General features: G+C 32.7%; 1 protein-coding gene across 2 annotated transcripts in view; it reads right to left on the reverse strand.

The window, feature by feature from the left end:
- Positions 1–23,487, reverse strand: part of Lim1 (LIM homeobox 1) — a 119,111-nt gene that overhangs the window by 89,826 nt on the left and 5,798 nt on the right. The window contains exons 1-2 of one of the 2 annotated variants that reach the window (XM_074183480.1): positions 13,696–13,835; positions 8,147–8,342 (exon numbers count right to left, since the gene is read on the reverse strand). In XM_074183480.1, the coding sequence (XP_074039581.1) occupies positions 8,147–8,319 (173 nt within the window). In that variant the 5' untranslated portion in view covers positions 8,320–8,342; positions 13,696–13,835. Of the gene's footprint in view, positions 1–8,146; positions 8,343–13,695; positions 13,836–23,487 lie in introns of those variants that run through there. The other variant, XM_074183479.1, reaches the window with a different exon arrangement.

The following is a 23,487-nucleotide window of genomic DNA, read 5'->3' on the forward strand; positions in this document are numbered from 1 at the left end:
ACATGTTTACTGGTTAACAGCTTGGCCATAACAAGGCAGTTTTAGCGTTTCGAAGTCGACACAAAGCTTTTGAAAACACACGTGAAGGAATAAAAACCAGTGACGGCCGTCAGTCTTTCGATGTTACGTCTTCTTTTCGCGAGTTAAAAGGCACGAATCTTCTTGCAACGCTGTTATTCGATTTGCGTTGATATTTTGTTAGTGAAATCATTAAAAAGTAGAAGCCTATAAGGAGCTATATCGAATTAAATCAATGGGTTTTATATATACAAAAAATTTGCGAAAACTAACGGAGTGCTGTGTATATACACTTGTAATTAAGTACTAGGTATATGAATATGTTTCATTATTGTCCCAAATCCGTTTATGCTATCAAATTACACTGAAGGAATATGACAAACTTTTATTAGATACTAATATATAGGGACTTCATTTATTATTCGACATTTGTGATTTTTTTCATTCATTGTCTTTAATGCAAGGAATCACACGTTGAATTATGAAACCTTCATAGGGGTGCGACAGCTGGTTAATGAAAAAACATATTTTAACAGATTTTGTTCAACAGATTGTCACCTTTGTTATTCACCAACTCTTCTCCTTAGAATGAATTTTTTTCTTGTGGTTTTAATGCGTCGCTAACGAGGCCTTAATATGGATGTTGTTTTCAGTAGTGATAGACTAATTACGAGTCAATTTTCGGATGTAAATTGCCTGATAATTGGCTGTCAATTTTATAAATGAAAAAATTATAATCTTACAATTTTCTCTCTCTATTTTCCGAAATGAAAATGGAAAATAGGATTCTTGTTGAGGGTTATATGACTAAAACAAGCTGCTAACTTTTATTCATATTGTAATAAACAGAACACAGTATTACCTATTATGCCATATTTATATCAATATTTTATGATGATCACAGAAAACAGAAAGAATTTTGAAAATGTATGAATAAATGTACTTGGAAATAGATCATTGAATTTTGCATATTTAGCGTAGAATGACTGGTAGCCGACGTCATTTGACTTATCTGCAATCACCGCTATATAATTAATAAAGTATTATTTAGATGTAGCCATCGTAATGAATGAAATACAACACGAGCGGAACAAGTTACTAAAAAACTTGAAGTAGGTACAGACAACTAAGCGAATATGAACATCGCCGTTTGGGTCAGACACCGGACAAAATTCTTGCAGTCGAAACTTCAACTGGCCATAATTTTCACATTTTTAGAGATATTTCGATAACTCATCCACAGTTTTGTTCTATTTTTCCTGAATTTTTATAATTAATCTATAGTGAAAAAATATCTGTCAATTATATTATTGCATGAAGTTGTAAAATTATTACAATATGTTAAAACAACGATAAAAATAAAATAAATACAACAATAAAAATTAATTGGCGCTCCGGGGCGACTTCATTGATTCCAGTGGCGCATTTGCTTTTTCAGCTGCAGGAAAACCCGGAAAAACCTGCAGCACCACATCATCTGAAGATCTTGATCTAACAATGTCCTCTCTCTCATAAAACAAAATGTAGGGTGTCTCCAGAGGCTCCAATAAATTCAATGCATCACCAGAACACTTCGTGACACGACTATCGTCAAACTTATACCAGGCCGTTTCTTCTTTGACCAAGGCGTAATAATGACCACATTCAACGCCAGAACCACATTGAAGAATGACTTCATGAATATTATAACAGTGGTCTACTAGGTTGAAATGTTCATCTATTTCGAACCTTCCAAAGAGTTTCTTGCTTCCGTTAGAGGTTGAGTCTTCTTTTTCAGTGCGGTCAGTGAACTCAGGTCATTCTTGGCCCCAAAAAATGAGTTGCATTCCTCGTAGAACTGGTACCATTTCAGTGGAAGCGCTTCTTGAAGCAAGAGCCGAATCGATTCCTCTACGAAACCCTTTTTCACTTGGAAGGATCGATCGCAGCTTGAGAAATGGTTCTTATGGAGATTCTGTGAAACGTGTTCTTCCTTACGAATCAGTAGAGAGTTGTCCTAAAAATCTAGAGAAGAAAATTGGATTGGATAATTTAGGAAACACTTGTTACATGAATAGCATTTTACAAGTGTTGTTCATGACGAAGAATTTCAAGAACGAAGTTTTAATAATGAACGAGAACGAGAATTTTTCCTGCTTATTCATCAAACTCAAACAACTGTTCATGCAGCTGCAGTTTCGTAAGAAGGTATCATCTTTCCCTCCAACCGATTTCCTGGAGTCTTTGAAGTCTACTAAATACTCGTTAGGACAACAAGAGGATTGTTCCGAATTCTTGGGGTTCTTGTTGAATACTCTTCATCTAGCTTCTCCTAATACGACTAATTACCAGTCCGTGCAAAGCTTATTGTTAAATCATCTGAAAATGGAATTTTTAACAAGCGATGATCGACTGTATTGTCAAACATGCGCCAAACTAACTGACTGTTATAAGGAAACAAGTATATCTGAGGCACCAGTCAATGTAATAAGTGAAAAAATAAAAAAAACCCTCGAATATTCAACAATATTTGATGAAGGTTCCGTGATTTCCATATTTTCAGTAACAGTTAACTTAACATTGTTAAAATTCAACCTCATATACTAAAATTCCATAATAGTAGGCACTGAATTCTCAGAAATATTACTGCATTCATACGAAAACATTGTTATTAGGTTGTGATTCATATATTTTTTCATCTGATAAAATATATAGAATGATAAATTACATAGAATCGCAACCTGACAACCATGTTTTCATTCAAATGCAATAATATTTCTGAGAATTTAGTGCCTACTATTATAGAATTTTACTATAGAAATAATGAAATGCCTAGCGATATTTTCAGCGTAATGCTGGCCTAAGTGTTATATTTTGCCAATATGATTATCACCTTCGAATGAATCAATAAATCATACTTTGAAATTGATCGAATTGAACAGAAGTTAGTGGAAACAATTATATGGAATGGGTTTCGCAGAAAAAAGTGTTTTAAATCGAAATAGAACAGAAACACGAAGTGAAGTTTAAAAAACAACTAACGAATTAATTTTCAAAAAAATCAGGATATATTGTTATCAAGTGTTTGTTCTATTTTTGTAAATTCAAATTGGTCACTTGGATGTTACCGAAAGAAGATCTGTAAAAAGACGAAATAATGAGAAACTACAGCCTAAGTCTTATACACTGTGATACTTCATAGATGAAAAAACGGTTTTGTGAAAATACGTTTAAGTTTTATCAAATCTCTAGTTATTTTTCCTTTCAGGAATCGCCAATAAAACTGTATTTCAGTGTAACAAAATTGTAATGACTTTTCCAAAATAACTTCTGACAGTCTTTCTTTTTTATAACAACTAAGTATATGGTGAGCAAGAAATATAAAAACAAGCAACAAATTGAATAATTGTAAATTTTGAATAACAAGTTTCAACAAGTTCCAGTGTCTCTGGAAAAAGTTTTGGTATATTGCGGACAGATTGGAAATGGTGGTTCAAATTTTATACGTCTAGCAGTAATTCTAATTGTGACCGAAAAATAAAGCAAGCGAAATCAAAATTTTGAATAAGGTTGATGGATAACCTTTGCTACATCAGCTCTGCCAGTGTATCGAACAAGGGAACATTTTAAGAAAATTTATATTTGGCAGTAATTAACGTATTCAAAAAACACTTCAATTTACAAAAATTGTTTAGTGAAAATCTCACAATAAAGTGTTTTTTGAATACGTTAGTTATGGATTTCATCAAGTATTGGCCAATTCTATCATATATCTGCCAGTAATTGATTTAGTTATGAATCGTTATAATGAAAAGTTATAATGAAGTAATAATGAAGCACATGAAGATAATGATGCCGCTCAACTTTTAAAATGAAGAATTGTATATTACTGGTGAGGTGAGTGATATTCTGAGAAAGAAATTCAATGAATGAAAATAGACTTTCAGAATAAAATGGAACCAAGTTTGTATGAAGTTATTGATGTATTTCTATTCATAAAGCTTTTTATTTCATGAAAGTACGAAGTAACTGAAGTTACCACTTTTGGTATTCCGCAGATGATCTCAGTTGGCATTAGAGTTTTGATATTGCACCTGACATTTACATAAAAAGTTCTCCGATGGTGTTTACACTATCAAAATTGCAAATGAAATGAATTTCAGAATAAGTTATTCGACATAATTTAAATGAACACTCCCAGTGTCGAATATAATAAAATATATAAATAAATATAAAAATTCCAGAGAATGTATGTGCCGCCAATGTGCAGAACTAATCTGAACGTAACCGGATCCTCTAGCTCTAGACTTAACACCTAGTATGACGAATTAGGTATTCGGTAAAACGAAAAGGTCGTATCACGGTCTCAATAACTGATACTTTTGGCTTTGATTTTTTCAGTAAGTTGCTCTGTTATCGGTTGTAGGGTTCAAGGTGTCAACTGAACTCCCACACCGTTTATTGTTTATTGCCATGAATCTCCGTTGTTATATTTATTCGTACGTATGTTTCATACTGAAAACTTCTCAACCTAAATAACTTCTTTCTAGGAAATAAGATGGAAACCACTGAAGACGTCTGTCCCAGTAGCAGACTAAACGTTCAGTGGTTTCATTCAATCATTGTCTACCAGCCTGGAATTCGTTCTCACTAATAATAATAATATAAATAGTCAGTAAGACAGGTCAATAATTTTCAGGGGACAGTTTCAATGGATATTTTTAGAAATCACGGTTTAATTCTCTACGGGAAATGATCATTACCTTAAGAATCCACATCCTATTATTTTTCGAAGAGAATAAAAAAATTGAAGTTACAAAGTAACTGGTGATAGTTGGGATACAGTCTATGAAACTGCTGAAATCAATGTGAGAAAAATTCTTCTTTGGCTGAATAATAATCTATTGAGTCTAAATGTGAATAAAACAAAATTTATGGCTTTTTCACTAAATTCAGATGATCAGCCGCATATTAATGAACTGAAATTACACAAAATGACCTGCACAAAAAATTACAATTGTAAATGCCCGATAATAGAAAAAACTGTATCCATTAAATATTTGGGTCTTGTTATTGATCAACATATGAGATGGGACAAACAAATTTCATATGTAATACAAAGGATGAGGCTACTCATGCGTAAATTTTATAGTCTCAGAGATATTCTTTCTAAAAAAAACTTATTATTAATATATCAGTCTTTGGCAGAATCCATTATAAGATATTGCATGACATCATGGGGGGGTACTTTCGACAACCACATTAACAGCTTACAAATAACACAGAACTCAATTTTGAAAATAATTTTGAAAAAAAATAGACGATTTTCAACGGATCATTTATATCAAGAGACTAAATTACTAAACGTAAGATCATTATACAGTTACCTGTGTCTAATATGGATGTTCCCGAAATTTAGTAATTACTCAACACGTATAACGGTAAGAACTAGAGCAATCGAGAATTTAAATATCAAAATACCTCTATACAAGAAAAGCCATACACAAAGATACGTGTTTTATTATGGTCCGAAATTATACAACATACTCCCAGTAGAATTGAAAATTATCAAAGGAATTAATAAATTCAAACAATTCATAATCGAAAACCCTCAAAAATTTTACATATACTAAAAGGAATAAAAAATAATTTTACACATTGAATAGCAACTCCTATACCATTTGTATATTGTTGTATATTGTATTTTTTTTTGTTTTTGTTTCCTCAGAGTTTGAAAAAAAAATGTTTATTTTATTTTTTTCTCTTTCTCACTAATCGTATTTCTCACTAACTGGAATTTACTTGCGACGAAAGTAATGGTTATCAATTGGTAATTCTGCTAAAAAACTACAGAAGTAGCAGCGCTCATAAATAAAAGCTGGTGTATTTCGGTGTTCATCTGTTGACAGTTATTCTCCAAAGTTTCAGACATTTTGGACCCGCAGTTGTTATGTAAAAGAGTGAGTTGAGCTGAGTGCTTTTGTGAAAATGGTCAATCGAGTATCTAGCTGCCATTAAATATCAAAGCTGAGTTGGATCCTGTACATGGGGACTCTGCACCATTATTCACCACAGAGAAATCTTGGTAAGCTGAATTCAAAAGTGGCTGCAGATACTTTTGGGAGACGATGAACTTTCGGGACGTCTGAAAAGTGCAACTACCGGCGATAACATCGCCGGTGAACGTTTGGGACATCCAAAAACTGCGACAACATCGCCGGTAGTTACAGTAAGAGAGATAGTAAAAGTTATGAACATGTCAAAAAATGTGTTTGTTACATTTTTAATCAACTTTCAGGCATAAGAAAGCTGCCTTCGTGTTGGGTGCCGCGTTTGCTCATGTTAGATCAGAAACGTGCTCGAAAGAACATTTACAAGGCTCTATTGGCGCAGTTTAGGTGCAATAAATCCAGGTTTCGGCGCCGGTTAATTACTGTATATGAAACATGGATACACCATTATACGCATGAAACAAAAATACAATTCAAACAATGGACTGCAAAGAGGGAACCGGCTTCTAGAAAGCAAAAACTGTTTTTTCGGCTTGGAAAGTGATGACGACTATCTTTTTGGGAGTTATTTCCATCAATTTTCTTCAAAAACGGAAAATCATCACAAGAGCACACTACGCATCTTTACTTGACAAACTGAAGGCAGAACTTGCGGTAAAACGACCACATTTACAGAAAAATCAAATCCTGGTTCACCAAGACAACGGACCGTCTCACACCTCAGCGGTTGCCATGGCGAAAATCCACGAATTACGGTTTTAACTTCTTGACCATCCACCTTAGCCACCAGATCTTGCCCTAAGAGAGTTTTTTTTGTTCTTCCATGTTGAAATTGCGCTCTGAGTAGGGAGATCTTCGTCAAATGAAGAGGCAATCACCTTCGTGACCAATTATTAGGCAGAGAAAAACGCCGAGTACTATTTGGACGGATCACAGAGTTGAAAGCATCGTTAAGAGAAGTGTGTAGAGTTGAAAGAAGACACTATTGGAAAATAACAAAAATCTGAAAATTTGTCTTGTATCTTTGTTACGTCGGATACTTTTTAGACCACCCTCGTAGTTCTAGTCGGCTATGAAAATATAAGAATACAGAAAAAAGTGCTCTCTTACAATTTGCCAAAGTCTAATAAACAATACTCTGTAGAACAACAGGAAAAAATTATAATTTCAGAGTATAGCCCAAATTAAATTTTACTTGATGCAGGTGACGATGATCCAAATCAATTAACAAATGGTTGTAGAGATCATATTCGAAATAAGAAACTTGAAATAAATCTTGGTTCACATTTTTAAGCATAATTTCAAAGCGATAAATAGATATTTTTTCGTTTTATCGGATATCCTGTTATATAGAGCTGGCTAAGTATACTCAGCTAGTTTCAACGACTAATCCATAAAGTTCTTCTCAACGTATTCCTCTGCAGTGAAATCTGAAGAAAATATGTCTTGAAGTTTTGTCAGCTTGGATGCGGAGGCTCTATTCAGAATTACAGTATAATATAACACTTCAGGCTCCAGTTCAGAATTAAGTTAAGAAAAACACTCTATCAACAGTCAATTTTGAGTGTATCTTTTATAATACCTTAGAAATTGTATTTTCTTTCGGAATTTATGAGTGCCTACGAAAGAAATACAACTCCGATGTATGTATTTTATTCATCAGCACTCAATTTCAAGTATAAGTTCTCTAAGTGAAGAAGTTTCCATAAATTTTACGTGGTTTTGAATAAGAAAATTTCAGTACCAAAAGAGTGTTTCGAATCCACTCGTTTCGGTAAATGTATGTCAAATATTTCATGAAATTTCATGTTTCTCATAATCGGATTTAATGAATAGGCACATTTTTTTAATTTATCCATGTCCCCAAAACTTCGTCAATTGGGAGATTACAACGTTAACAATATGTAAGCCAAAAATTGAAATTTAAAATAGTTATGAAGTGCTGGAACCACAAGCATCTCCTCCGCGAACAGATAAATAATTTCATAAAAATATCGATTTCACTCACATTATACCACGTATAGCAAATGTTATTATGAAGTTGGTTGGTCTTTAGTTGCACAGCAGGAAGATACCACTCGTTTCGGTAAATGTTTGTCAAATATTTCATGAAATTAATACTGATTAAGCAAACGTACCTGAAAAAGTCACTCCGGCAAAATAGCTTGCTTTCCCTGGAAAAACATTTGTCTGTGAGTGGAGCATGACAGTCGAAACACCTGACGCATTCCGCATGCCACGTCCTTTCAAGGACATTTAGTAGAAACTTGTCGAGGATCGGCTTGTCGCAGCCTGCGCAGGCTATCAGCATTCCGGCGGCTGGCTCGCACCTACCTAAAACATTAAAGTATTTTTTCATCATCTGATAAATCAAATTCATCATCATCAAATGAAAACATGACGTTTTTGTAAATAAAATGCATTTGAGAGTTTTATTTCTATAATATGAAAAAATGGGCTCCGGTTGCTATATTATTAGTGAAGATGAATATCCAACAACGGCTCGAAATAAAAGTCCAGAAACAAACCATGGTGAAGGTTTCAAGGAGGTATTCTCCTATTGACTGTTTCCTTTTCCAGGACCTTCTAATCTGCAGTCAAAAACCACCCGAAAAAAAACATTCAGTTGTCAAAAAACAAAAAAGCTAAGAACAAAGAATTTCAAAGAGGAAGATACTAAGATAATTTCAAAAAAAAACACACGTCTTATAAGAACAGATGTGACAATACCTCAGATAATGAATATTAAAGAACTTGAGGTTTCAAGGATGAATTATCCCATAAATTGTTTCCTTTTCCACAACCAGAAATACTGTAAAGAATTTGCGGTAATAGCGAATCCGATATTGTGGTGATCCAATCGAAGACACAAAGAGTTTTGCTTGTGTTACACGTTACTGTGAATCTGAACTTGACAAGCTTTGCTTTTGTCAAAGTTACTCTTCAGGTATCTTGGAGATGGTATGTAGGTTTTTATGATTGACATTTTGTTCACAACTGCGTTATACATACCTCAAAGACAGTAAGGCAACGGATGGAAGACTCACAGTGCATAATACTATTTCTATTCTTCGCCTTTGATAATGCCTATCGCAATTGTAGACGATAGGTCAAGCATAAAAACCGACAAACCATGATCAACTCAACCGGAAAATACCTTCAACCTGGTTATCTCCGGCTATGAAAGTTTACGAGCTTCGTTTTGATAAATAACGAAATTGGTGTTACGAGAAATGCAGCGGTAAGAGCAGCATTGCTGGATTCATATCTAACTTCTACAGACCTGTTGCGAAAGCTTTTTCGATATTATTAATTTCATAAACTACACCTTACGATTTGATTTCTACAAACTTTATTCGAGAAATATATCGCGACATGTTTCGCTAACACAGGAGCTTCTTCAACAGTGATTTGAATACTACAAGTTGCTTCTTACGCTAATATTTATGTGCCACAGGTAACTATAATTGGGACTACCTCCATCAAATTACCTAAACCTCTAAAATAAGTATATGCCTGAGGTACATCCTCCTTTATTATTACCTGAAGCATATTGCCTCACTTCTACAACAATAATTATACCTTCTTCCTTGGTTTTTTAAGAAAACATGTTCAATAATGATGATCTATTCAAATCCAGTTGGTCATTCATCAGAATTTTTGAATTTTCAAGTTTATTAATTTCCATTGCTTCCAAATGATTCAGTTTCAAACCTTTATTTTCTATGTGTAAAATTTCGAACTCTTCGTTGAAGATACGATTTTTTCTTAAAAGATGATTTGAATATGTTGAACTTATTTTCTTATTTACATACCACATTTCATGTTCCTGGATTCGATTCCTAAATGTTCCACCAGTTTGACCAACCAATATATTCATTATATAACACACATTGATTTATATACCTCTCATTTCTCGAATTTGGATATTTTGTCTTTATTATTTTCAACTAACTTTTCCAAAATCATTTGACAACTATTTTTACTGACGTTTTAAATGGCTGGGAGAAATGCTATCCCTTTCGAGATTTGAATATCTGAACAACTTGTCTTATCCTACGCCTGGTAAATATATTGCCTAACCTGAATGCATAATTAACGAGTTATTCTTTTGAAATATATTACAAATCTAAGTGATACATCAGCTGGTGTCTCACAGTAACTTATTGTCTTTCATATGTATTTCAGCATAAGTAATATTTTGATCGCATATTTTGATAGAACAACCAAACTTATCAATAGTCATATCTATTTATAGAAACTTTAATTGAAAAAGGACATTATACATAAAATATAGGCTAGAAAAGAAGGTGATCAGAAGAAACAATGAAAAATTTTCTAGCTCACAAATTATCGAAACTTTGAATTAGAATATCGAGAAGTTGCAATTAACATCTTTTGCTATTTTTGTCGCGTGGAACATTGAACAATGACCAATGTAATAAGTTAGAGCTGGCCTCGTTGAAGTACACAAGGTCAATATTGATTTAGAAATTATTTATGACATCAAGTTATTTGGCTTTGATCGAATATACAGAATTTGTGAGTAATTTTTCTATGCAAACTATTTCAAAACAAAGTAGACTGTCCAGTATTTTGACAAGAAGTGAGTATATACTTCTGTCTTTATCAGAACTAATTTTTTCTCAATTTGCAGACTGAAATAAGTAAAATGAGATATTGAACTCTTTATGTGGAAGTGGCATGCAGACCACATGCCAGGTTATCTAATTTCCTTCTTAATGCCACAGACATAGTGGATAAAATGGAGAAATCTGGAGTTAATAAGCTTAAGTGCCCGGAGTGAAATAGTGCTTATGTGGGACAATGTGGTCAAAATTTCTCTAAACGGTATGCTGAACATGAAAGGTTCTTCAGACTAGGTAAAAGTGATTCGACGTTTTCAAACCATTCTTCGGAATGCAATTACGAATCTAAATGATGCAAGGAAGGGTTGGGAACACAATTATTTTTAATCCTTGAAAATTCATAACCATAAGCATTGCGGATATAACATGCTAACTGATCAAATCGATCTAGTTCACTCACCGGTTTTCAAATTAGCGTACCCACATTGTCACAAGTAAACAAAATTCATTTACTTACTCGATTAAGTTGAGTATAGTAGAAGTAACTGATATAGTGATTCTTAAAGCTATCGGCGAACTCACAGGCCAAAAAACCAATACAAAGAAATAATGCCGCTACGAATTACTCCACGTAGACTGAAGAACTGGCGGTTCGTATTGGATAATTTTTACTAACCGAGTTTTATAATTGGCTGAAGAGTCATAAAATTAAATTTGAAATCATGTTACGTTGTGTCGTCAATGTTCAGTTCAGAAACTGATCGCGATTTGAGTGATGAAATTAGATATCGGTGATGTTATAATTATTTAAAATTTTTGTTATTTGTTTGAAATGAAACCTTTTGAACACAAGACGCGATGTGATACGGGATTACCAAAACCTTTAGATGTTCATCTAATAAAATCATTAAAAAAACAATATACGACTGCTACAAGAGCAATGAGATTCCTACAATTGAAATCATAAGGAAGAAATTCCGGCCACAACGTGAGCTGCTGTGATAAAAGTCATCAGAATTGGATAAAGAAGCTAGGATTTAGATTTAAAATAATAAACAAACGTCAAGCAGTTATGGAAAGCAGAAGAATAGTGGAATTGCGTAACAAATACTTCGAACTAAATATAGACAAGAACAAAGGCAAATTTTCTATTTGGATGAAACTTGGTATGACACTCACGACATAGTTACGAAAGGTTGGACTGATGGTTCGGGAATGTGTACGCATAACATGCCTGCAAACAAAGGATCGCGACTAATCATTATGCATTGCGGAGGAAGAAAACGATGGGTTTCGAATTCTTTGAAATTATGTGGAAAAAAACTTGAGGACTGGAATGTTGACTATCATAAAAACATGGAAGCTAATATATTTGAGGCCTATACAGAGATGCATGGTTTGACCAGAACGGGTAAGAATATTAGGTGGTGTCGTTCCAACCCTTTATTAGGGATAACATTAGCCATTAGCTCCAATTAATTAACTTCAAAAGTAGTCTAATAGTAAAACGTATCTTGTAGTAAATTTGTGTTTAGTAAATGCTGAATTTTAAAGTCTCATCGGAGAAAATGTACAGATAACCGTTTTTTACTACTTCTGCTGTAAAAAGCTTCTGTTTTCAGGCAAAAAATTGATTCGCAAATTTGAACGATGTGGTAGTATGGCGCATACAGTTGTACCTGTTGCGCTGTTTAGTGATTACTTCAATGACTGTATAAAAGTGTAAAAATGGTTTGAGTACATTCTTCAAGACAGAATTGAAATAATTGTTATTTATGGGAAAGTTGGAAAGTGCGCACGAAAAGCGGCATGTCTTTTTTAACGAAAGACATCGAAAATGTAATGAGACTTTAGGAAAAGCATTGAAAATGCATAAATTTCATCCTTATAAAATGCAGATTCTTCAAGAGCTCTAAGAGGATGAGTATGATAGAAGAATAGAGTTTTTCACAACCCCACCTTCAATTCCAAAATGTTTCCTTGAATATTCTCTTGTGATTTTTCGTATGCTGTGGTATTTTGTCGCCCATTATTTTGATTTTCACAATATAGAGATGAATTCATTTGAAACGAGTACCCTTATAAGCTTGTTGCGCCTTATATAATGGAAATATGTTTAGAGGCCCTTTTTTTCCTTTGAAATTTATTAATCATGTTGAATTTCATCAATTCGGATTTCCATTGTCTGATATCATATAAAATGATTCGAAATCCCTGAAAGAATTAAAAAAGGAGAAATAAAAATAATAGCTGAATATAACAAATATTTTAAGCAAAAAAAACTGAAATTAAATAATAGTGAATTAGAATACAAGTAATAATAGAACAATTGAACAAAAGTTAAAATTGAAAAGTTAATTTTGTCGAAGCGTAATGTAGGTACAATATTGCGATATATGTTGTATCAAATAGTATGTTTTATCTGGTTTCTACCAGATAAAACATACTTTGGTTTCTACTTCTCCAGAAAGGTTCTGATGAGGTGCTTATCAGACAAGTGCCTGATTTCGTAACTTCGAAGTTCACTATTGAGATTCATAGTGTTTCATGTAAGTGAGATTTTATATACCAAACTAATATTTGGAGTATAAACTGAATGGGAAAAAGTTATTTTCGTTTAACTCAATGCTCATATGGAAGTAGTAGTTTTATATGTAATTCAATGTTCATATGGAGATAGGTATTTCGGAGAAACTTTTTCTTTTTTTCCATCTGAAAGTAACGACTATGTATACCTACTACTACACATCTTAGTAAAGAGTTTATTTTAAAATTGGTTGCTTTCTTGCTTCATTTGGAAGTTTCTCATAAAGATGGAAAAGTAGACAGGCGAAAAGTTTTTTTACCAAACAACTAAACAATTCACCCCTGTCAACTCATTTTTATAATCTCTCAAATAGAATATACATTGTACTTAGAAAATACATTGTTCTAGATTCATTAGGAATTGATTATTTGAGGTTTCTTGGACTAGAAATTAAAATATTCTCTTCTCTTAGTTTTTCATAATGAAGAAAAACCAGAATGTGATATTTATCGAATATGACTACGATAATGAATATCATCGGCAACATGAAGGTTTCGTAATAATAGCTTACCTACTTCATCAGTTTGTTGTGTTTCACTTAGCTTTTTAAATCTGATTTGACTCGAAGGTTCACTCAGTTTTTTAACGTAAAAAATGTATTCTTAGAAATTGACATACTACAGTTGTCAAAAGCAATATGGGAAAGCCGTCAGATAATCGGCTGTGAAATTGTCAAATGGCGTTCGTGAGTCTTCTTTGTTTTTTGCAACGTGATGCAATTAAGTACCTATTATTTTATTGTGGCAATAAATATAGACACCGTCGATTTTTTATTACTTTCAGTTTACGAAGAAAAAATATTTTCAGTATAATACTGATGTTGGCAGTTGTAAATCTCGTGGACATTGATTACAAGTAATTTCAACAATAAATTACTTTTAATGGTTGGGATACTCATTGGATATAATACCAAATAGGTATACAAGCGTTCTGGATCTTAAAATGTAACATTCAAATATTTTCTCATTTTTATGTTAATTCTTCAGTAGACTTGTTATCATTCATACTCAATTCAACTCTAGGGTTCCAACGAAACATACAGGGTGGACTAATGAAGACGGTACGAGGCCTATTTATCATAGTTGGCATCTATAAAAATTGAGGGGAAAATCTTTGAAGAAAATTTTCACCCATACCTGTTTCACGGGTGCGATCCAATCCTTATACCCTGTGGGGGAACACAAGTGATGCTCAAAAAATATTTGTTCTACAGAAAAAAACAATGAGGATAATCGTTGGTGCGGACCTCAATGCTTACTGCAAGCCAATTTTCGAGAAATATGGCATCTTGCCTCTACCTTGCCTGTTTGTCTATTATGCCGTGATATATATTCACAAAAACAGACATTGTTATTCGAATGTATCTGAATCTCATAACCATAATACAAGATCAGCGATTCGTTTCAAAATACCTTTTCATCGACTTGACGTGACCAGGAATAACTCACCTAAACTGCAGTTCTTGTGATGCACTGTTTGGAACCTTTGGTGTAGTATTGAATATTACTGGAGTTTTTTCCCAACACCAAATCGTTATTTTTAACACCTCGACACGTGTTTCGATCACCAAGTGATCATCTTCAAAGGGGAAGATTAAAACCGAGATCATCTTCAAAGAGGAAGATTAAAACCGAGATCATCTTCAAAGAGGAAGATTAAAACCGAGTTATAATCTTCCTCTTTGAAGATGATCACTTGGTGATCGAAACACGTGTCGAGGTGTTAAAAATAATGATTTGGTGTTGGGAAAAAACTCCAGTTTTAAACTGCAGTTATATACAACAAGTTACCAACTAGTTTGAAACAACTTCCTTTAGGATTTTTTAAGAGAAAATACAAAGTGCTATTATTAAAGTATTGTTTTTATTCCATCAATGAATTTCTCAAAGCTCCTTGGAACGACAACTCCACTTGATATTGAGGTTCGGTGTGATTTTTAACAATTTTAGACAATTGTATAGTACATACTCTTTCATTTTTTTATATACTTGTATTATAGATATTTTTTACTATTTGTCGTGTAGGATGAGCCTATGGAGTTATATGTATATTCTTGTGTTTGTGTGATGTTCCTATTTACAGTGGAAACATTGATCCTTCTATTTGAATTGTACACTACTTCAATTCTTGTTCCGAAAGGTGGAACACTGACTTGCTATAAATGTATTGTATGAATATGTAACGTGGCCAATAAAGTTCTATTCTATTTTATATTTCAAATGAGATTAGGGGCCAAGCGATAGCTCGTTTATAACGTCATCCGCATTTCTGTTTTCAATGCTCCTCGCAGAAAAGTAATCTGTGGCGCTAATCAGAAAGATTTCATTTTGGACGCCACCTACATCATAAAGATTTTCATAAATGCATTCTCATCTTCAAGAAGAAGATTAAACTTATTTCAATCTTCCGTTATTTTTTACACCTCGACACGTTGATGATCACTTGGTGATTGAAACACGTGTCGAGGTGTTAAAAATAACAGTTTGGTGTAGTAATATTCATTATTACACCAAAGGTTCCGAACAGTGCATTACAAGTACTCAGGTCAAGTTAAAGATTGTATTATTCACACCTAGGTGACTTTAATCTCAACTTGATTTTTTCGAAATTGTATTTCATCCACACTGCCCATTATATACTTATAGTTGAAATTGCTTAGATTTTTCACATCGTAGGAATTGTAATTCGAAGCTCGTAGTACATAAACGCAGTATTTGCCTTCTTCTGTAGAAGTAATAGTCTAGCATTGCCCTTTTTCATTTTACAACTCTTCTGTTTGACTCTAATTGCCAGGATAGCATTCGACTTCTATTTTGCTGCAGGTTCCAACATGATGTGATCAGTCTGCACATCTTTTAGATCTTTTGTTGCTGACGTCTTCAATATGAATCACCATAACTGTTAAAATGAAAAATGTCAATAAAATAATTGAGTTCAATCCTTCGGACATATTTAATCCAATCAAAGTGTGACTAACAATATTCCACATCTAAATGGATTGCTATAGAGTTTGAAAGACGTTTCAAGTATTTTTTTCTTTATGAAACGGTATTCAGCCGCAACGTAATTATTTCAGTAGTATCCCATGAACCGTCACCGTTTTCACTTGATTGATCTCACCGTTAAAAGCATGACAAATCATAAACAAAGGAAAAAATACCAGGAATTTTCATGCTATTGACATAAATATCATTTTCATTGTCATATTGTTTTTGCAACTTGGGAAGGATCGAAATGCGTGTAGATAGAACAGAGGTTTAAAAAAAGATATCTGCTGCTGTGGCATGTTGAAAATATGATAATTGAAGAGCAAGTTGCCTTTTTTTTTATTGAACCGAGTGTAAAAATTAAAGCTTTATTTTATCATATTTTCAAACATCGATGCTATATAGATATAAATACCCATGTACAATGTTTATTGTACTTTTTAACCTATCGCTGCAACTTGTGATGCCCTGTTTGAACCTTTGGTGTTTCAATCACCAAGTGATCACCTTCAGGAGGAAGATTGAACTAAAACTACATACAATGTTCTCCTTATTTATATCATAGATTCCTCTGCTAGGTATCTGCGTCTCAACTGTCTTAAAATTAATTTCACAATGTTGCCTTATCTACTAGTCAGGTAAATCTGATAACTAAAATTATTATTTCAACAAGCTATATAGTGAACTATTAGTTATTGATTCACCATCATAATTATTCATAATACTATTGTGTTGACTTCTTTCTCAGTTCTCATAGACATCTAGATGCCTGTTGTTAACTTGTCTAACTAATCTTAATGAACTAAACTCTGTGAAATGGTTTTGTTGCAAAATATGATGGGAGACTGCTAATTTTTCTAGCCTTCTATAAGGCTATGAGTGTTCCTTATATCTTATTTTGATAAATCTTTTAGTTTGTCCATGATATTTTGTATCGCAGTCCTCATATTTAATTTCGTAAATTCCAGACACTTCCGAATTCTTTACTTTGTCTTTTGAATTTCCTAAAAGACTCTGTAGTGTAGTCATACTCAGTCATACACAGAGTTTTTCTTGAATACTTGCAATACAAAAAAGTAAGAGGTTCAAGCGTGTTGACACAAGAATCAGAAGAATTTGATATGATGAATTAGAAAGTGGAAAAAGATATAAGAGTATGGAAAGATACATAAAATATTATTTGGAGTGAGATATGGAAGAAAACAATGTCTTCAAATCTGAAAGGATGAATATTCGCTAGAAATATTAGGAAGTGGAGGTAGATGTTCCATTGGAGGAAACCAAGAGGTAGGTATCATAAAAAAAATAACTGAAAAGAGAATGAGAGAAAGCATGAGGAAAATAAAAAAATCAGTACCAAAAAGCAACGAAACGTAACTTTCGTAACGATTGCAAGAAGGATACTATACTTTTATTCCAAAAACTTGCTTCAAAAATCTTAGAAAATATGTTAAAACGTCTCAATTTTTTAAATATTTCAAAATTTTTCTTCATGTTCAACCTCTCACTTTCTCGTGCTCCTGATAAAAAATTTGAACGAAATCAATACTTTCGTGGTACATAATTGGATAGACGTTTAGACTATCAATCAAATGTATTAGACAGAATTGACCGAAACTGATGAAAATCCATAGCGAATTCAAGTAATTCCTTATTGAGAGATTTTTCAATGAACAGTATACAAAACCACAGTATAATACACGAATTTCTTCAGAGGATTGCAATACCATCAAGTAAAGTCCGGATTTAAATATTTAATGATAATTTCTAATGCCCATTGACTATTTTATTTGTCTATACAATATTGGCTAAGAGTAATAAACCTTTCTTATGTCTGCAAGCGCTTACAACGAATTATATTGTAATAAACCCTATACGAAAACCCTATAACCCTATACGAAAACCCTATAGGGTTTATTACTCTGAACTATGGGGCAATAGTCAGATGCAACCATTACGTCGTAGGTACTCAGCCCAGGAGTTGAATTCAACAAATTTATCGAGTGATGCTTCAAACTGATATGCATAATCGATACGGAAAATGCTCGAGACGCTGTGAGATTAGTGCCTGTACAAAAAATGCGATTTCAGTTGAAATGAAGTCGCTGCAGATCATACTCGTTTGAAAAATCTCTCTGGGCCATCGGCAGAGATACTGTTCTTGAAATAATAATACCGTTTATTCACATTTATTTTTCTCACATACAAGAATTATTTAGATTTCTAGTCCGGTGTGTACTTATTTGATACTCGAAAGACAAAGGTTGCACTAGTTCGCCACTTACTACATATACTGCTTTCGAAAGGATAAAAGGAACACATTTTAAAACAGGGAAAACCTGCTACCTTCTTGTGATATTCTACAATTTTCCATTTGTGATGTTTGGGTCTCCATCAATGAGAAAAACGAAAATTAGTGAATTAAAATTAGTTTTGCGAGTACATATTACTTTTGTAAGTTTTCGCAGATACGAATGTTGAATTCTTTGTGATTTAATCACTTCAGGCGTCACTTTCAGAAATAGTTTGTTTGGTATTATAAACCATTTCAGGATAATAACACACACTATTCTAGGCAATGAAATAGACAAATGCAAATGATTTTTGAAAAAAGATTAATAACAACCCAAAAATAGTTATAAACGATAAAACATAGTATGCTCATTACGGAAAAAATTAACTGAAGTCGATCCAAGGTATAATATACTCACGGGGATAAAAAGGGCTGAATTTTGGGGATCAAATATAAAACTTGTAGGAAATATAAGTATCTACAACTTTTTTCTGATCCATTTTATCACATAACACATAAAAAAAAATTGAAAAAATCAGTATTTCGTTTTTGACTTTTTTCTCCTACAAAAATAATTTTTTCATTATGTTTTATGGAAACTTACTTTTTTAATTCTGAGTAAGTCGTAATTTTTTCAAATCAAATGATTCAGTGTGACAATTTATTTTAAAATCGAACTCAAAAAATACATTATTTTCAGACTCAAACACTCATGGGCTAAAAACCGTTTGTTCATAATAATTCACAGTGATATTTTTTGATGCAACTCTCTGCTTTCAGACGCTGTCAACATAAAGTAACATGACTATAGGAAAATGTGTCAGAAAATATGATAATTGTCAAAAAAGTTTTGTTAAAATCATTTTTAAATCATTTTTTGACGTTTTTGATTTATGAAAATAATATCGAATGAAATGTAAGATTATTGGATGAAATAACTTCAATGCAATATGAGAACATGCAAAAAATATACAAAAATAATTTGTTTTCTGAGAATGAAATTCAAATGATTTTTTCAATATATAAACATTGATTCATCGGAATTCAGTGATGGAAATTAAAAAAAATGTGTATATATACATACAATGTTTAGATTGAAAATATATATTTTATTCATGATATTCAAAATTTTATGTTGGTCTTAAACCTCATCAAAATATCAATGTTCTATAAATATGTTTTTTTAACCAGCAATGGTCTGTTTCCATTAGAACATCTCCCAAATGGTGAACAAAAAGAACAATACTATGGTAATGGTTCTATTTGTGTACGATTTGGGAAAAATTACCCGATAATGTGGACAACAAAAAATATTCGTTGATACTTAGTATATTCAATAATTCGTTTTTTCTGAAAAATGTTTCCATATACCACTTGAAAATAGGACTGTTAATTTCGAAAGGCCATTTTTAATATAAGGGTATGTCATTCCAATTGGATTTACAGAATATTCAGAACACCAAAAGGTGAGTTCACAGCAAATATCGTGGAATACAAATGAGTTTTGCAGAAGAAAAAGAGCAAAGAACAATTTTTCTCGAAAAATATGGAAATAGCTGGAAAATGTTGGAAATAGCTCATACAAAAGTTTTACATCTTTACGTTTCCTGTAACTTGTCCTGTCTAGTCTAATTGAAAATCATGAAAAATTTGTTTCCACCCCTAAAAGTCACCCTTATTCATTCCTCACACTATGGATATAGGTACCTACTATAAGTACAATATTTTCTACGACTTCTAATATTTTTTAGATGTTATTCATTTTTCTCTGTCAGATTTCTGAGAAGCTTATGCACTGGTATAAACGTCCCAAAATTCCGAATAAAGTTTGAACTTTATCCTATTCAGAATAAGCAAATTCTTTAGATTTACGCCAATAAGAAGAAGACGTTGCTGCAGAGTTAGGCCTGCCGCCCATCCTTATTTTGATATCTACTCGTTATAGAATATTTTGAATATCAATTTCCAATTTTCATGCTCTTTTTATAGATTGCTTTATATTTCAATTGACAAAATCATCATTTGAATATCGTAGGTATATAATACATATTTTCTGTGATTTAAACTTTGAAACTCGACTCATTCCCAACAAGAAAATAGATCAACTCCGACCTTCCACATATTATTTAGGAATCCTTGAATCTGTTAGCTGCGAAATTATTGCAAATATGAATTTCACCCATCGATATATAATTTTTCTTTGGATTGTTGATGGTTTATGTTCAATCACTTCTGAGAACAGCTGTTTTTTTATTACAGCTGTTTTCATGGGACATGAGGGGATATTACATCTCGCAATATGAGTCATTTGAATTGAGTTTTTGTAACTGGTTAGCATATTCCTCCAAATGAAATTAAAAAGTGACGTGGTTAAAATCCTGGAATAATAAAAAAGGGCTGTATTTCCTTTACATTATATTCATTAAAAACTAGTACTATGTTGCTGTATCGCTGCTGTTCCAATGTATTGACAGGATCAGAATCATCGAACTTAGGCGTGCGCAGCGTTATAGAACAGTGCTTTCAAAAAATTGTTCTACAGCGCCATCTAGTGGCGAGTTACAGAAAAATTGATAGCCTGAAAACCTTCTCTATGAAAACTTACTTATACATGTCAAGTTTCATCACAATTGGTTGAGCGATGTAGATGTCTATTCATTTTGTAAGCAATGCGCATGAACATGAATTGATTTTTTATTTTCATGTTTTTGAAAATCCATTCTCTAACATAGCAATGTCCTTTGCCATTGATTCCCTAATTGTTTTTTAGCTGAAATCAATTTTTACAACTTGCAAAGATGTAAGCTTTCTCATGAATCACGGTTAATAACAGAAAAAACTGGGGACGTTCTTTATAGAGACGATAGAATACTAAATTGCAATGTATCCATGAGAATGAAAAATTTTAATTTTTCCTTTTTATTTTGGGATGTTTGCCAAAAAACGTAAAAGTGAAGATGATCTACATTAGGACATCAAATTAACACAAAATCACCTACTAATTTTTGAGCCAATGAAGAATTTACACATCTCAGGAAAATCCTGTTTATTTTCATTTCAATACTTCTGATGGAGTTGAGAAAATATCAAGGAATGAAAAATGTTCTTCATCACACGTCAATACAGTAGACTTCATTCGAAAAATGTTTGCAAGAGATGGCCATGGAGGGGTCGTGATATATACAATTATAGCCATAGAATATAACTATGAGAAAAACCTTGACATCTAGGAAATAATAACTGACAACTACTTATTTTGACAGAGACGAACACATTCGCGTCAGAGAGGTTACCCCCAATACCTATCAGAATCATCCCTATGTATCTCATTCGATTTTTTGTTGTTTCAGAATTAGAAACTTTTCAATCTAAGTGAATTTTCGGCCGGACTAGCATAAATATTTCCTAACTTTTTTCGGAGCAGTTTTGTTAAGTTTTTTTCATATAATCATTATGAATTGTTCTATCATGGTGAAATTATAGAGTAGAGAGGTAGAGAGGTAAATTTTCAACTCTGAAATAAAACTCTTCAGAAATATTCTATTCCTAGGTGGTTTTGAAAACTAACACTATAGACAAGTGGTACCAGTTGGTACCGCAACACGTGCTTCGCTATACAACAGCTGTTTCAGTATCACAATGAAGTGTTTCTTGAAGATTTTAAGATATTGAAGTGAATAATTTGAGAGTTGGCTATTAAGTAGTTTTCAAAATGAAATCAATGGTGGTTTTGTATTTTCCAAGGGTGATTCAGATAATACGATAAATGATTTGAAAAAAACATGATTTTTGAAAATTACTTAGGAACTATAGGTACCTACAACGTATACTTCAACGTAAATCTCTCATATCGATAAAAACATTAATACCTCACCGTAATTTTGTGCATGAAAGAACATTTAATGAAGATTATGTAACAAAATAATACCGAAGAAAGCTCCTCTCGAAAAATTGTAAAAAAACTCAAGCCATTATTGTATATGTGAAAGAACAATCAAAAAGGATAATGTAACAAAATAATAATGAAAAAACCCCTCTAGAAAAATTATTAAAAAACATTTGAGCGTGTTCGGCCCAAAATTCTCATAGAAATTCTGAACCGAATAACTACAAATAATCCCACAATAGACAATGAGGTGGAATATGATAGGTCTTGAGGTCTTCTACCAAAAAAATAGAAGCCTTCGTTTGGCCCACCGTGTATGCACCAGAACCAGTACTTACTTTTAAACAAAACACGGTTCTACCTAGAAGAATATAGTATGACCAATCAAAAATCGGTGTACAAAATTTGTAAGAGTGAGATAGCCGTTAAAAAAAGTAACACCATCCATCATATGTAAAATAAATTTCATGAGAGAGATGATAAATGAAGCATATGATGTCGGTATCTTGTCAACTATTTATTCATGTTGAGTTTTCTCATTGCTGAGTTTCTCTCCGTTTGAATACCTAATAGTTGACTGCCGACGGGAGATGAATAAGTTATATTGAGGTTTTAACAGAAACAGATGATTTTAGATAAGTTGAATCATCAAGTATCAGAACAAAAATAGCAAATGAAAAACAGAACTGAAATTCAGGAGAGAATTGATTGACGTTAACTTATTAAAATTTAACAGCTCATTTCGATCTAATAATATGTCTAGGACTACCTATTAGGTACGATAAAACTATGCAGGAAGCAACCTCATTAACATACAGGCACAACCTTCCGGCAATATTTTGACTAAATAAACGAAAAGAGAAGATTTCGATCGAATAACATTTTCCTGCAAGTGCTAAATATTTGAGTCAAATTAGAGTTAATTAGATTGAATGACTGTTAGCTAAGGCAATCAGATGTGACTTAGCGATTTCAGTGTCGATTACGGAGGAATATTTTTTTCAAGATTGCTGAATCAACTTAAGTAATCTATCATTTTCGAAGATTCAAACATAGTCCATACTTGTAGATTTCTTATTCACCACATGATAATCGTTGAAATACACGACTTAAAGCCAAATCCCATTTTTGACAATG

Source organism: Leptinotarsa decemlineata, unplaced genomic scaffold, assembly GCF_025532065.1.
Source record: "Leptinotarsa decemlineata unplaced genomic scaffold, Ldec_3_MD MMD2_tig00026340_RagTag_RagTag, whole genome shotgun sequence".
Taxonomy (NCBI): Eukaryota; Metazoa; Arthropoda; class Insecta; order Coleoptera; family Chrysomelidae; genus Leptinotarsa; species Leptinotarsa decemlineata.